Source organism: Alexandromys fortis, unplaced genomic scaffold (assembly GCF_014885135.2).
Source record: "Alexandromys fortis isolate MF-2015 unplaced genomic scaffold, M_Fortis_MF-2015_v1.1 scaffold_51, whole genome shotgun sequence".
NCBI classification, from domain to species: domain Eukaryota; kingdom Metazoa; phylum Chordata; class Mammalia; order Rodentia; family Cricetidae; genus Alexandromys; species Alexandromys fortis.
In genome coordinates, this window is record NW_026067925.1 from 457,618 (window position 1) to 474,906 (window position 17,289).

Below are 17,289 nucleotides of genomic sequence, written 5' to 3' on the forward strand. Positions count from 1 at the left end.
GCCACATGAGCCTGGGAAACTTTATTATTTATGAAACAGAAGCGGCTAAAGTTGATATGTTACGAGGGAATTGTCATAGTGAATCAGATTTAGAGAGAAAAGGAGAGTTAGAGAAAATTCCCCTTTATGAAAAGATTAGCTAGATCTCAAAAGCCCTGGCGTCTTTATAGTAAGAAGGAAAGAAAGAAAATTATTGATAACATGAGACTAGTTTTTATATATTGGTATAGGAACTATCATGAGAAAGTGAGAAAACTATTAGGGGATATGGAGTAAAGAATAAAAACTATATAGATGGAAAGCTAAACACAGGACCTTGAGAACTAGTCTCCCACAGTAGAAAGTAAATAATGGTGTGAGACAGAGTTCTAAAAGACAAAACAAAAACTAAAAGTCCTTGCCAATATCTTGAGCACGGAAAAAGGAGCACGTAGAAGAAGCTCTATTTTGGTTATGCTTAATCTTGATTTATGTCTGAAACCCTGAGTGGGGTGATGTAATAAACCTGCCAAGTTCTTTGATCTGTATAAAAACTAAAGCTTTGCAGAAGTAAAGTTACAGCAGATTTTCACTACACAGTGTGTCTGTCTGTCATTTCCCTTGCATCGTATCCTGACTATCCTATCCTACACCCTGGTCTCCCGTGGGTGGTGGTCTCCGAGAGGGACGGTCCGCGACACAAGGTAAGTTCTTTTCACTTCTTCAGCCCTGTGTTGAAGGACAACCTTCCCACCCTCTCCATGACATCCTTGAGCTACACTCACATCCTCACACTTTCCCAAGTGACTACAGAGTGTACCAACCTTGTAGTCATCACTTGTGGCCCCCTCTGCAGTCCCAAAGGTGTTGTAGTTGGCCCAGTTGCCATCCCCCTCTGGGTAGTCTGCTCTGTTGCCTTGCTGACTGGACCAGCGATCGCCCACTGTGCACTTCCCATACATGTTGTTCTCATGCACACTGGCCACCAGGGTCCATCCACCACCAGCAGTGGTCATGTCACAGAAGGTCTGGTAGATGACACCATTTTCCGTGCGAAGGAAATAGAGGCCATCTGTAGAGAGAAGCAGTCCACAGTCCACCTGTTTTCAGGCTCATTGTCCATCTCTGCTCCAGAAACAAAATGGCTCTAGGAACTGCAAACATGGCTAATGCTTCATACCCTGAGTGTGTCACCACAGGTGTCCCTGGGACTGTGCTTTAGTTCAGAAAGCCATGCTTCTGTGACTGAGGTTTAAGATGGAATTACCCAAACTGTTAGTGATGTTTCTTTTCTAAAGTTAAACACAGTATTTTTAAGGACTTAGCAACTCCCCTCGGTAGATTTCCACAGAACTGGGAACAGGGACTCAGATATGGACATTCATGTTTGTTACAGCTCTGGCCACAAGAACTGAAAGAATTCATAAAAAAGAGTGAAGTGGGCTGGTGAAACGACTCCATGGTTAAGTGCAAGTATTGCTCTAGCAGAGGACTTGAGTCAGGCTCCCAGCACTCACACTTGGCAGTGTACAAGTGCCTGTCACTCCAGCTCCAGAGTGGATGGATGGCCTGTTCCGGACTCTGCATGTACCTGCACACACATGTACACATTCTCCCACACAGACATGTGTATCTATGCACACTAATAATAACCAATCTTTTAAAAATAAATGAACTCTCCTACAGCACATATGAGCTGCGAAGCATGTTAATGAAATAAGGCAGATTACTCAGACGGTGTAACAAGAATTGTCAGATTCATAGACGTAGGAAACAGACAGCGGCTCACAGGGAACACAGGAATTTATTATTTTGTGGCTACAGAATTTTTTTTAAATATTTATTTATTATGTGTACAATATTCTATCTACATGTATGCCTGCAGGCCAGAAGAGGGCAACAGACCTCATTACAGATGGTTTTGAGTCACCATGTGGTTGCTTGGAATTGAACTCAGGACCTTTGAAAGAGCAGGCAATGCTCTTAACCTTAACCACTGAGCCATCTCTCCAGCCCCAGAATTTTTTTTAAGGAATGAAAAGTTTCTGGATATGGATAGTGGTGATCCCTACCATTTTTAAAGTTGCCCTTGACTAAAACTCCTTAATATTAGTTAAGTGCAATATTTATCCATTATGTACATTCTATGAAATCTTTTCTTTTCTTTTTTCCCCTTGAGATTGGGGTCTCTGTGTGATATCACTGCCCAGCTCTGTCACATGTTCTATATCAAAAAAGCATTTCTGAGACAGGGTCTCCCCAGGTTGGCTTGGAGCTTTCAATCCTCCGCCTTAGGTTCCCAAGTGTTAGGATCACAGTGTGCTCTTTAAATGTTCATTACTCACCTTGTGCCCCAGTGATATTTTGCTTGATTTCCTTGCAGCTTCTGAACAGAGAGGAAGACACAGGATTGGCCTGGCTGTTGGTGTCGTTCTCTTTAACTAGAGAAGATGCAGAGTTTGACACTCATGGGACACCCAGCCTCCCCTGTCATTCATTCTAAACTCATTCCATAACTTCTCAAAGCCTCCCTTTGAGAATCAACAAGATTTGTAACTAGGAATAAAGACAAGAGATTTGAAGGTGTGGAGAAGTTTGTGTCCAAAGTCCTGAAAAGGAAGAATAAAGTGAAGTCCAGCTTTGCAGGTAGAGGAAATGCAGGGACTGAGCTGTGGTGACCCATGCCTTTAATCTCAGAACTCCAGAGTCAAAATTTATTATTATTATTTTTAAAAAGGTATCATCTGCAGAGCTGTGGTGACCCATGCCTTTAATCCCAGCACTCCAGAGGCAGAGTCAGGGAGATCTCTGAGTTTAGGCCAGCCTGGTCTACAGATCAAGTTCCAGGTCAGTTAGGCTACACAGAGAAACCCTGTCTCCAAAAGCAACAAATAGGCAACATCAAGAAAAGCATGATCTTTGGCCCTCAGAGACCAAGTTCCTGGAAGTAACCCACTCTAGAGAGGACTCTCTTTAAAGCTAGAGGTGACCAGAGGAATCTGGGGTCCTGTATCAAGACTCACCAGGGTACCCTCTGGTGGCCACGACAATAAACAGCAGGAAGCCGAGTTTCATCATGGTCATCTAGAGAAAAGCAAGAAGAAGATCACTCTCTATCCAAACCATCTTTCCCCCCTTCCCTGTCTCAGCTCCTATCTAGTCCTCATTAAAGGCTCCTTCCTCCCCTTTAAACTCCTTGTATCTCTATGCCATAAAGTTGACCTGAGCCGGAGTCCACTTTCCTTCTTCCACTGACAGCCACTACCTACCCCTCCATACCTGGCCAGACACTCAAAGTTGTCCACTGAATGAAGATGAGCTCCTTTCTCTCTGCAGAGTCTCTAGTGTGGTCCAGGTGAGGCTCTTGTCCTTTTATGGGACGAATCTGGTGGGAATAGCCCAGACTTTGCCAGGCTCCCCCTTTTCTGGCAGGATGCCACTGCATCAACTTTTTTTTTTATTGCAGGAAAGTTCTTTTACAGTGATGACTCATGGGATTCAAAAGCTCAAAAAAGACAAACATTAACTGTCATACCCTAGTACTATTACTAGGTTTGATAATTTCATCGATCTGCATATTTTCAAAAAGGAAATAGATGAGAATTGCAACATTTGACATCTATTTGTATTTTCTTGTGTACAAGAGTCTTTCTTGCAACATAATACTTAAAAACTTCAAATATTTATAATTATCCTCATTTCATAGGAGAAGAAAACTTTTTTTTGCAGGGGGAGTTTCAATGTATACAAGAGTACATTTCATGTAGCCCAGGCTGGCCTCAAACTTACTGGTTAGGCGAAGATGTCCTTGAACTCCTGATTCTCTTCATCCTACCTCCCAAGTGTTGGGATTAGAGACACACACCATCAAACTTGACTATTAAAAAAAAAGAAAAGTTTAACATCAAAACATTAAATGGTCATTTAAGAGTAAATGTAAACCTTTACTCTGCATGAATTGAGTTCCATATAGCCTTCAATATTTTGTCCTTGATTTTCTCATAGTTATCACATACTAGTGAAATTATCTAATAAATTGAATTTGGGATTAAGTCATAGAAATCCCCTCTGAAGATGTACAAGCTTTCTCTATCTCTACCGTTTGTCTTTCTCCAGTTCTCAGATTCCACTTTGGGCTATAATGGAGTGAATTACCTTTTCCTCAGCAATTAAGCATCCTCAGTCATATGTACAAAGCTTTATTATAATACTGATAATATTACAATCCTTTGGGAGTAATCTTTTCATTAAGCTTTTATTTTGTATCTTCGTGTGTTTGAAGGACAGATATATACAATATCATTCAGAATTATTGAAAGCATAGAATAAAACAGAGGCATATAGCTCAGCTGGTAGAATGTTTGTCTTGTATACATGAGCTACAGGTTCAATCTCTAGCATCATAGGTATGGATGGTCATGCCTGAAATTCCTGCCATTAGGAAGTGGGAGTAGGAGGATCAGAAGTTTGGGGCTACCCTCTGCTACATAGCAGGTTGAAGGATATGTGGTATATAAGATGCTGTGAAACAGAACAAGCAAAGCAAAAGAACTGTTCATGCACAAAGAAAATCTATATGTCTTTTAATGAATAAATAAGGCAGTCTGACTACAAAGCATTTGAATGTGGTTTGTGAGCACATTGCTGCTGCTTGCTTGCTGGCAGGGACCTTGAAATGCCATAGAGTTGTGGCAATAAGCATGGCTATATTCAGTTCCTCCACCACAAGGCTGGAAACACAGAAAGGTAAGGAATGGGCTGGATCCAGCTGTCAAAGCCATGGCTTTAATCCTACCCATATTGCTTTGTAAATTAAAGACTCGTGTAGTCAGAAAAAGAGAGATGTACAATAAAGAGAGATTAAAAAAAAACCTCTAAATGGTTTACTGTGTTTTAAAAATATATGCTTGCTTGGGAGAGAAAAGAAAAAGGTTAAAGTCCTTAGAATAAAAAAGAAAGAAAGAGAGTAGTTGAGTGTGGTGGTACACACCTTGAATCCCAATACTTGGGAGACAGACCTCTGTGAGTTCAAGGTATGGTAGCACACACTTTTAATCCCAGCACTTGGGAAGCAGAGACGGGGGATTTCTGTGAGTTCAAGGACAGCCTGGTCTGCAGAGGGAGTTCCAGGACAAAGATAAACAGAGAACCTGTCTCAAAAAGTCAAAAAGTACAAGTAAAGATATAAGAAATAGGGGTTAAAATAAAGCCATGTAAAGATGAAAAATACACTGAGAATCTTGATACTGTATGTTATTATGCTCTCTTTGAACTATTTGAATGCTGAGGAAGGAGCAACAGCTGCTAAAAGATAATTGCTCATAAATGCTGCTGAATTAATCCAAGATAGGTATTTTGACAATACCTTGACTTCAAAATTGAAGTCAAAAGGTATGTTACTTTGAAGAAGAGATTTTCCTTTTGTTTCCACAGGAAATGAGAGGCTGTGGATTCATTCTGAGTTAAGAAAAGTCAGGTTTGATCAAGGAAGACCATCTGAGAAAAGACTAAACCTAAGAATAATAGGTATAGAAAAAGTAGAAGTTCAACTCAAAAGCACAGAAAATATATTTAACAAAAATCATAGAATAAAACTTTCCCAACCTAAAGAAAGACATGCCTATGAAGAAAAAAGGAGTGCACAGAACATCAAGCAGACTGGATAAAAAAGAATTCCCCTTGCCACAAAATAATTAAAACACTAAACATACAGAATAAAGAAAGAATATTAAGAGCTGCAAAGGAAAAAGGCCAAGTAACATATAAAGGCAGACCTATCAGAATTATACCTGACTTTTCATAGGAGACAATGAAAGCCAGAAGGTTGTGGTCAAGCATTATGCAGACATTAAGAAACCATGGATATCAGCCCAGACTACTATACCCAGCAAAACTTTCAATCACCACAGAAGGACAAAACAAGATATTCCATGACAAAACCAGATTTCACCAATACCTAGCCACAAACCCAGCCCTACACAAAATATTAGAAGGAAAAGTCTAACCCAAGGAAATTGGCTACATCAACAAAAAACACAGATAATTGATGGTCTCATAGCAGCAAACCCCAAAGAAGGGGAAAATGTACACATTAACATCATCAACAATGAAAACTAAATTAACAGGAAATAGCAATCACTGGTCATTTATACCCCTTAATACAAATGGACTCAACTCATGTATAAAAAGGCATAGGCTAACAGATTCGAAAACAGAATCCATCCTTCTTCTGCATACAAGAAACACACCTCAATCTTAAAGACAGAGATTGCTTCAGAGTAAAGGGTTGGAAAATTTTTTCCAATCAAATGGACCTAAGAAACAAGTGGGTGTAGCTATCCTAATATCTAACAACACAGACTTCAAATTAAAATCAAAAGAGACAAAGAAGGACATTTCATATTAGTCATAGGAATCCATCAAGAGGAAATTTCAATACTGAACATCTATGCCCCAAATACAAGGGTACCCACATTGGTAAAAGAAATACTTCTAAAGCTTAAATCATACATCAAATCCCACACACTAATAGTGGGAGACTTCAACACTCCCCTCACACCACGGACAGGCCAGTCAGACAAAAAAAAAAAAAAAAAAAACAACAGAGAAATAAGGGAACTGACAGATGTTATGACTCAAATGGACTTAACAGACATCTATAGAATATTCCATCCAAACATAAAAGAATATACCTTCTTCTCAGCACCTCATGGAACCTTCTCCAAAACTGACCACATATTTGGTAACAAAACAACCTCAACAGATACAAAATATTGGAATAGCCCCATGTATCTTATCAGATCATCATGGCTTAAAACTAGAATTCAACAACAATATTAATTCCAGAAAGCCCATAAACACATGGAAATTAAACAGTGATCACCTGAATCATCAATGGGTCAAAGAAGAAATAAAGGGAGAAATTAAAGAATATCTAAAATTCAATGAAAATGACCACACAACATACCCAAATTTATGGGACACAATAAAAACAGTGTTAAGAGGAAAGTTCATAGCACTAAATGTCTACATAAAGAAGCTGGAAAAATCCCACACTAGTGAATTAACAGACCATTTGAAAACTTTAGAACAAAATGAAGCAAGTTTACTCAAGAGAACTAGATGGCAGGAAATAACCAAATTAAGAGCTGAAGTCAAGAAAATAGAAACAACAACAACAACAAAAAATACAAAGAATCAATGAGACAAAGAATTGGTTCTTCGAGAAAATCAACAAAATAGACAAAACTTTATCCAATCTAGCCAAAAGGCAGAGAGACAATATCCAAATTAACAAAATCAGAAATGAAAAAGGGGACATAACAACAGACATGGAGGGGCTGGAGAGATGGCTCAACAATTAAGAGCACTGACTGCTCTTCTAGCGGTCCTGAGTTCAATTCCCAGCAACCACATGATGGCTCAAAACCACCTATAATGAGATCTGGTGCCCTCTTCTGGCCTACAGGCAGGATACTGTATAAATAAATAAATCTTTAAAAAAACAGACATGGAGGAAATACAGAGATTCATCAGGTCATTTTTCACAAATCTGTACTCTACAAAAATCAGAAAACTTAAGGGAAATGGACAACTTTCTGGATAAATAGCACTTACCAAAATTAAAGCCAGATTAGCAAATTAAACAGACTTATAACTGCTGAAGAAACAGAAACAGTCATCAAAAGTCTCCCAACCAAGAAAAAAAAAGCCCAGGACCAGATGGTTTCAGCTCATAATTCTACAAGATTTTCAAAGAAGAACTAATACCAATACTCCTCAAATTGTTCCACACAATAGAAATAGAAGGAACATTGCCAAATTACAGACCAATCTCACTCATGAACATTGATGCAAAAATACTAAATAAAATACTGCAAATAGGATCCAAGAATACATCAAAATCATCATCCACCATGAACAAGTCAGCTTCATTCCACAGATGTAGGGATGGTTCAAAAAACAAAAATCTGTCAACGTAATTGTAAGACTTTAAGACAATCCTGAAGCCATTTTTGACAATTCTGAATTTTCTCAGCCTCTGTGCCATAGTGCTTCCCCTCCTCCCCTGGGACCCAAGGACCTAATAGTTACACTCGCACTCAGTTCCTGAACAATTACCCATATACGTATGTTTTGGTTCGGTCCCCTGGGAAGCAGGGTCAAAATGACCTCTTACCACATCTGATCTGGCAACAGCTCTCCAGTCAATTATTGGTAATAGCCCTTTTGAATAAGCCAATCAGAATAGTCAAAGAACAACCCCTCTTGGTTCTGTGGCCCCTTTAAAAGTAGATTGTACCAGCTATTCGGAGTCCTTCGGCTTCCCGAATGCTGGGGGACCCTGTCATGACAGAATTAATAAAATCCTCATGCTTTTGCATCGACTGTGGTGTGTGAGATGGTCTCTGGGGGTGATTCCTTCTCGGTGTTTGGACACTAGAGTCCAACACAGGCTGAATATCAAAATCAGGAGGGGAGGCCACCATAGCTCTTCTGGTGGAAGACCCATCAGTAAACACATTCCATGCCCCTGCCAGAGGCTGCAAAGAAATAACTTTAGGGAAGCATTCCAGATGATTTTTGAAAAAGGTGACCAATTTATCAGAAGGATAATGATTATCAAACATGCAGGGATTAGTGCAAAAAAACAAGGTCCAATTTCAGCAAAATTTTGCAGCCAAATTATTCCTGCCTGGGTGTATGGTGTAATAACCTTATCAGGTAACATTCCAAAGGTTTGCAAACCAAGTTCATACCCTTTCTGAACAACGAGTAGCACAGCTGATGGATACGTGATTAACAATTTTTACAGGTGACACATGTTCATGTACCCATAGGATGGGTCCTTGCTGCCAAAAAACTCCAGTAGGACTATGCTGAGAGGGAAAAATTACCAACAGCAGCAGCTGATTATAGTCAATATAATGAATATGAGCAGAGGCAAGCTTTTCTTCAATTAAAGTAATACATTCCCTTGCCTGAGGTGTCAACTCACGAAAGGAAGTTGGATCTGGATTCCCCTGCAGAATGGCCATACAACCATTTACTGCTCTAAGATCTTATAGCAACCTCCATTTACCAGACTTTTTCTTAATAACAAAGATAGGAGTATTCCAGGGAGAAGTGGATGCCACAGCATCCGGCCTCTAGCTGTTCCAGGAACTCACTCTGTAGACCAGGCTGGCCTTGAACTCAGTTTTGCCAGTCTCTGTCTCCAGAGCTGGAATTAAAGGCATTCACCACCACACCTGGCTTTTTTCCTTGGGCTGATTAGCTGTCTCTTTACCCTCAAGCCACTTTTTGAGTGTTTTGCTCTACCTTTTGTATTGAAAACAATTTCTTGACCTAGTTTTACCTTGACTCTTTCTAAGGGCAGAAACAATTACCTGATTCATCATGTGAGTGCCATCAATGTTCCTGCATAACCTGATAAAGTCATTTAAATTCCCATTTTTATGGGGGCGTATAGCCTCTTGACAGTATGTTAGCATTTTTATAAGCCAGTTGCTTTATGACAGGCATAACTGAGTCCACATCCCCAAAAATGTGACTTCCCACCTGTAACAGGCAATCAATAAACTCAGAATAAGGTTCGGAAGGTCTTTGAAGGACCTTAGACAGTTGTTCTCCTGCTTTTTTATTAGGTAAAGCTTTCCAAGCTTTAACGGCTGCGGCAGCTACCTGAGCATAAATCACATGATCATACACAATCTGTGCCTCTAAACCAGCATACTGTCCTTCACCAGTTAACATGTTAAGGTTATTCTGGGGGAAACCCACAGTGGAATTACTCAGTGCGGTATTTTTGTAATTTTCCTGCATTTCGCCTCTCCATAATAAGTAATCTCTCCCAGAAAGACAAACCTTGCAAAGCTGCATCCAGTCACTGGTGTAAGGTTGAGTTCTGCAAAGGATTCCATTAAAGCCACAGTGAAGGGGGCATGAGTTCCATAGGTTGTAACTGCTTCTTTTAGTTGCTTAAAGTCCTTCAAGGCCAGGGGGTTATGCTGCCTTATCCTCTGTCCTTGTGGATCAATAATTTAACCTGTGCTGCTAAACCCAAGCACCTTCCTACACCAGTCAACATGTCAAGGTCATGCTGGGGGGAAACTTGCCAGCCTTCTGAGTGTGATCTCGCAGGGATTCCCTACTTCCTAATCTCACTGATGGGCCTCCGACTGTAGTTCCTGATCATCTCAGTGGTGCCTCCAATTGTAACACCCAATTCTGTGTTACCCTCTTGGTACAGTTTGCACGCCACTGTATTGTATGTGAGTTGGGCAAGGGCCTGGACATCGAAAGAACACACAAGAGACCTGGGTCTTTCGAAAGGAGATCAGCTAAATGCTGTTTCTTCAGCTTTGGGGAAATCCTTAAATACCTAGCTGCTGCACAAGGAATTCCCCCCAGGCAGGTGGGAAATTACCACACCCAAGATGGAGTCAACAATGCCCTACAGCTAATCACCAGGTGGGGCAGAGGGAGCACAAAAACAAACAGAATGTTTTAGCTGGCTCACCAGAAACTGTCCTCAAGTAACCCCAGGACCAGGGATAGACCCAGGCCCTACAAATTATCACATGTGCTCACTCATAGGTGGTTTTTAAACATAGAATGAAGAAAGCCAGCCTACAAGCCACAATTCCAGAGAACTTAGACAACAATGCAGACACTAAGAGAGACTTACTTAGATCTAATCTATATGGGAAGTAGAAAGAAGAAAAAGACATGATCTCCTGAGTAATTTGGGAGCATGGGGACCTTGGGGGAGGACTGAAGGGGGAAAGGAAAGGCAGGGAGTAGAGCAGAGAAAAATATAGATCTCAATAAATGTCAAAAAAAGAATAAGGCCAGCAGGAAGAGGCGACATGAAGAGCCAAAGAGCTGCTTTACTTGGCTTCCTGACCATTCTGATGCAGGGGCAGGTAGGTTAGGAGAGGTCTTCAGAGACGATATTTGGCCAAACCCACTGCAGTACTATTTGGTTCCTGATGTGAATGATGAAGAAGACAACAATGATGAAGAAGAAGGCTTGGAAGATGTTGATGATGAAGGGGATGGGGATGAAGGGAAGAAGATAAAGATGATGATGAAGGGGAAGAAGGAGAGGACGATCAAGGCAAGGATGACTAGCACAGAAGACTGATGGGTTCTAACCTGCCTTTTAATTTTCTTTCTCTGTTTAATTTTCTCCAGTCCCTGGGAGCAAATGGTAGTCATTTTCCTCTCCTCCACAAACCTTCTCTGCTCATTTGTTCTGCTTTTGAGGTCTCTCTTCTCAACACCATGGATTTCAACTTATTTGGGGAAAAATACCTGAGCAAATTATAACAGGAAAAGAACCTCACTATTCTGTTCTAAATTAATTTTTACCCTTTCTTGTCTGAAACTGTGGATTCATCACCATTACCACTGTGCTCTGTGAGAAAAAAGAAAAGCCCTCTGGCCCTCTTGGCTCTGCTGGAGGCTGTGGGGTCCTGGGTCCCTGTGTAATGCATAGAATTCTAGCTTTTATTTGCTTTCTCTGTATATTGGGCTCAGAGATTGCACTGTGTTCTCTACGTGAATACAGACAGTTAGCATTTACCAACATGTATCTGTCTACTTTCTTTTGTTTAATAAAAAGAAAAAGAAATAAAAAAGGAGAGTATATAAGGTCACCAAGAGTGGGTTTGAGGTGTCTGTGAGGGTAAGTGGACATTGTGACAACGTGGCTTCTCATTTGGCATGTTTAGTTGTGATGGTAAAGACATCCTTGCAGTTTGAGATGACACTTTTGAAATAAATTTCTCTCCTAATGATGACCTGAGCCCTGCCACTCAATGGGAGAATCAGCAGACCTTGCAGGGTTTTATTTGGAGTTGATATCTCTGTTGTAACTTTATTTTGAGTGTTTTTATTTTTAGTTTTTTGGTTTTTACTGGAAGGAAAAAGATGCTCATTGTAAATGTTAAACTTTACAAGTTGTTTTGTTACAGTAAAAACAAATGCATATACAAAGGACTGGATGCTTTTCTGTCAGAACAGAGGCTCAACATAACCTTCTCAGTTTGACCTGCATAATAACATCATGTCAAACTTTGTCTTCCTAACTTTGTAGTTTTTGATACGACTTTGCAGGAAGACCACAGGGCTATGCAGATTGAGTTAAAATGATGTGAATCATGTCTCTGTAACATGAGTGATGTGAGTACAGTTTGCTGTAATGGACTTGTACCCTTGATAAAGAAAGAAGAAAAAGCCAACAGAAAGTTTCTATTCGCTGACTGCAGACTATCCAGGGAATCATGTAGCCCAAATTGTGTAGCCACAAGCCTTACTGTTCTGACATTTTATGCACAAAAATCATACCCTGATTGACACAGGTCAGTTATTAAAAACAGCAATAAGCAAAGCCACAAAAGTAAAAAAGCAAAGTTAATATATTTAGGGACTATCCCAGAACTAGGAACTATAATGATTATGACTTTGTTTTCATTTTGGCAGGTGTAGGGGTCTATGTGATGGGCTCTTAGGTTACAATGGTGCCTTGGTACATCTAACATGGCAACAGTTGTGCTAAGTTCTGAGAGTGCTACAATGGTCCCCAGACCACACATTCGATGCATGATCAGTACACTCTTCCTCTGGTTCTCCATCTCTTCTGTTCTGGTGTCATTTCTCTGTTCTCTGAGTATCACTACTGTTTGCACTTTCCCCCAGTGGAATGGAGTCCTTCCTCCTAGGTGTGGTTTCATCCTTGTACACAGTGTTATCTCAGCTTGATAACAAGGCTGTTGCACTGTTTACTTGGCTCCTTTGGCAGTTACTATGAAACTTTCATCAGACTGTATTTGTTAAGCCAATATTTCCTTTTTAAATTTACACAGCTCCATAAGCTCTAACAAAAGAGAATAAGACTACATCTGGGTCTAAGACAAGTGTTCAAATAAAATGTATACTTCCTGTATTACTAGAGTTAGCACTTATTGTCTCTAATGTTGATAGCAGTTTGTGTTCATCCAGTGGTATATTTTTGTTTGCGGTTCATCCTACACAGTGCAGTTGTTCATCAACATACCTTTGATTCCATGAGAAGTGCTCATTCTTACGTCAGCAGCAAGTTGCTACAATGGGAAAAAGAACTTCCTGGAAGTCTGGGACTTAGCTCAAATCCAGGCTCTGATACTACCTAGATACAACTGATTTCCATGTTAGCTTTGTATCCAGTAAAATGTTCCTCTCATTCATTCTGATAATTGATCTGCAGCTATAATTTAGATTTTCTATCTAACCATTTTATCATCTGGAGAAAGCAACTCATTTCTTCTTCTGTTTCATCTCTCTGGACCTCAGTATTCATACCAAGCATTTATAACAAACCCTACCTGTTGCAAGGAGAGAGCCACTTGTTTGTCCTGGCTGCCTGGCTAGCTTAGCACCAAAATAACTGCACAGAAATTGTATTAATTAAATCACTAATTGGCCCATTAGCTCTAGCCTCCTATTGTCTAACTCTTACATCTTGATTTAACCCGTTTGTATTAATCTGTATATCACCATGAGGTCATGGCCTATCAGCAAATTCTCAGCACATCAATCTCTGGCAGCAGGTTCATGGCATCTCTCTTCCACTCTGCCCTTCTTCCCAGCATTCAGTTCTGTCTTCTTTGTCTACCTAAGTTCTGCCCTATTAACAAGCCCAAAGCAGTTTATTTATACATTAACCAATACAAGCAACACATAAAAAGAAGGACCTCCTACACCTTGGGTCACAGTGTTAGATAAAGGTACATAGGCTTGGAAGAGAGAAGAAGAAGAGTATAGAGAGTCATAAAATAAAGTTAAAAAAGGGTAAAGTGTTTAAAGAGATAGAGTACAGATAATCATAGATAAAAATAGTAAAGAAAATAAGCCACATGAACATGAAAAATTCACAGAGAGTCTGGATTCTGTATATTAGTGTGCTTTCTTTGAATTTTTTGACTGTGAAGGAGCTAAGTACAGAGAAACATTTTATTGTATGGGCTGCTAAGCTAAACCAGCATGTATATTGTAAAGGTATCTTGACTTCAGAATTTGGGTTGCTTAGGACATGTTGCTTGGGAAAAGAAGTTCTTCTTTTGTTTTCACAGAAGATGAGAACCTGTGGATTGCTTCCAGGCAAATACGGTTTCATGGACCAAGGCCTCCTGAAAGGTTGCTGTGAACACTCTCAAAAAATTACTTCATCCAACTGCTGACTGAGGTGAATCTAGCACATAGGATACACCATGAAAGACCTGGTTAACAGCACCCCCAAACAACAGGAAGCAGTATAGACAAAACTACACCCATATTTCCAAATATTGTTTATAAATGTTCTTTTACATTTAAAGGGGGATATGATATAGATATGAATAATTTGCATTGGTATGGCTCTTGGCTTATTGATACCAGTTTAAGGCCAATTTTGTTATATGTATATGTATTTCTGATCTCGATTAAGGTATTGTGATTGTGTAGTTCATTAAAAATGAAATGTATTACTAAGAAATATAGGCTAATAAATAATCATCTATAAATGTCAAGTTTGTAGTCATGTTAGCTAGATTTTCTAGATGTGTATAGATATATTTCAGTAAGTTAGGTATTCTTCAAATCTTTCAGAAACCTTCAGAATATGGCATTTAAATGTTTTTAAAAATGTAGGACTTTTCATGACAATGAGACATATCTGTTTCTGGCAGCACCAATATACTTCAAGAGGAAGATGGGCATTGAAGAGTCTCCTTATGGAGTTGGTTAGCCATTTGGGAAAGAAACTGCTCTTGCCTGGATATGCAGTACTCACAGAGAGATGATTGCTGAACTTGCTTAAAGGTGAGAAGGTCCTTTGGGGTTCCTGCTTATTGAAAGAGTCTGGTAGATATTCTGCAGGACACAGAAGAAAGTGATTGAACAGTCTTTGAAATTTCCTGCTTCATGGAAATGTCTGCTGCTTACTATGAGCCTGTAGGCTGAAGATGGATGCCCCAATGGTACAGAGGAACTTTGGATAACTGTTCATGCAGTGAGATGTCTCTGTCAATTCTAGAGTTTTGGAAGTTGCTTACAATGCACTTTCAGTTTACATAGGTAATATTATATCCTTCTGGAGTCTTTGATGGAGTTGCAGAATTTATATTTATAGTTTTCCTTAGTTATGATAAAATATAAAGTAGATATAAATATTGTAACTGTAATTCTTGCTTGATAACTGTTTTGTTTTATGTAGTTTGGCTATGTTAATGTTAAAGCCTTCCTGTTTGTTTAAACAGAAAAGGGGAAATGGTTTAGGAGGTCCTTCTTTCTATGTGCTGCTTGTTTTGGTTAATGAATAAAGAAACTGCTTTGTGCCTGTTAATAGGCAGAGCTTAGGTAGGCAGGAAAGAAAGAACCGAATGCTGAAAAGAAGGGCAGGTGGGAGAGAGACGCCATGGACACTGCCAGAGATAATTGTGCTGAGACTTTGCTGGTAGGCCATGACCTCATGGTGATACACAGATTAATAGAAATGGGTTAAATCAATATGTGAGAGTTAGGCAGTAAGAGGCTGGAGCTAATGGGCCAAGCAGTGATTTAATTAAAACAACTTCTGTGTTGTTACTTCTGGGCTAAGCTAGCCAGGCAGCCAGGACAAACAGTGGCTCTCTCCTTGCAATACCCACCTCAAAGGGTTGCTGTGAGAAGTGAAAGGAAAAGGCCAAACAGAGAATGGTTGCAGACATGGGGCAAGTATTACACCTTTCCTCCTTTGGAGAAATATTTCCTGTGCTTCCTAGTCTTGAGGTAGGCAGAGACACAGATGCTGGCAAACTAAAGGGATGATCCTTCCTCATACCCTTCTGGCAATCCATAATACTGGCAGATAGCCTCGATATGGCCCATTAGATGCTGTAGCACTGAATTCTGACTCTTGATGTGGAGAAACAAAACATTATGCTTTGAATATGGAATGTCTAGTCCCTGCTTGTGTGTTGAATACTTGGCACCCAGTTGATGCCACAGAGGTAAGAGGCATTGGATTCCCTGGAGCTAGAGTTATAGGTCATGAGTCACCTGACAAGGTTGCTGGGACTCAAACTTGAGTCCTCTGGAAGAATAGTACATGCCCTTAAACACTAAGTCATTTCTCCAGGAGGACACCATGAGAATAATGGCATATGCCAGTTGTCTGTCTAGGGTAAGCAAGGAGTCAAGCCAAATCACCTTCTCAATGAGGTCCTTCTGGCAGCCCTCTCTGGATTAGAGGGTCCCCTCTGTGCTTCCCTAGCTCCATGAGATAAGCTTTCCTAGAACTTGTCCCTTTTGCATTGGAAAAGCCTGCAGTTTTAGAATGTGGCTCATCTGTCTGCTTTTTCACAGCTTGACAGTCCTTACTGAACTAGTTCCTGGACTCAGTGCTGGGGAGCATGTGAAAGACAAAAGTGTTTCAATCAACAGTGCCTGGCACAAGGGAACAAGGTCACACACAGCGGACTGTTGGTTTATCTTTGGCACGGTGGTTGTGCCTTAATCTACTGCTATTTCAGCCAGCAATTGTGACTATGCAGTTCCTGGCCTGATTTTCTGATGGCTGCCCACCCACTGTTCCCACAGGCACTGGCTCTGTTGCTGCTACTAAAGGTAGCTTTAACTATAAATCTTATAAAATTTATAAATAATACTCGAGAATCAAAGGCTGGGGTGAATCTTGCTAGCTCAGAGAGGTTGAGTATCAACTAGCAAAACTCCTCTCCTTGTCCAGGGAGATGCCCCCAGCTAGTACCTTGAGCAACTGAACAGAGGGAATCTGAAATGGCCCTATCCTATAGCCATACTGATGAATATCTTACATATCACCATAGAACCTTTATCTGGCGATGGATCAAGATAGAGACAGAGACCCAAATTGGAGCACCGGATAAGCTCTTAAGACCCAATTGAGAAGAAGAAGGAATGAGAACATGAGCAAGGAAGTCAGGTCCACGAGGGGTGCACCCACCCGCTGTGACAGTGGATCTGATCTATCAGGAACTCATCAAGGCCAGCGGGACTGGGACTGAATAAGCATGGGATGAAACCAGACTCCCTGAACGTGGCGGACAATGAAGGCTGATGAGAAGCCAAGGACAATGGCACTAGGTTTCAATCCTAATACATGAACTGACTGTGTGGGAGCCTAGCCTGTTTGGATGCTCACCTTCCTGGTCCTGGATAGAAGTGGGAGGACCTTGGACTTCCCGCAGGGCAGGGAACCTGGACTGCTCATCATTCTCGAGAGGGAGGGGGAATGGAGTGGGGGGTAGGGGGAGAGGGGTAGGGGAG

The 17,289-nt window shown here is 40.5% G+C and overlaps 1 protein-coding gene across 2 annotated transcripts in view; it reads right to left on the reverse strand.

Annotated features, from left to right (window-relative positions):
- Nucleotides 1–17,289, reverse strand: part of LOC126502234 (intelectin-1a-like) — a 142,616-nt gene that overhangs the window by 20,449 nt on the left and 104,878 nt on the right. For both annotated transcript variants that reach the window (XM_050143109.1, XM_050143108.1), the window contains exons 1-3: nt 3,003–3,057; nt 2,325–2,420; nt 804–1,051 (exon numbers count right to left, since the gene is read on the reverse strand). In XM_050143109.1, coding sequence (XP_049999066.1) covers nt 804–1,051; nt 2,325–2,420; nt 3,003–3,057 — 399 coding nt within the window. Of the gene's footprint in view, nt 1–803; nt 1,052–2,324; nt 2,421–3,002 lie in introns of those variants that run through there.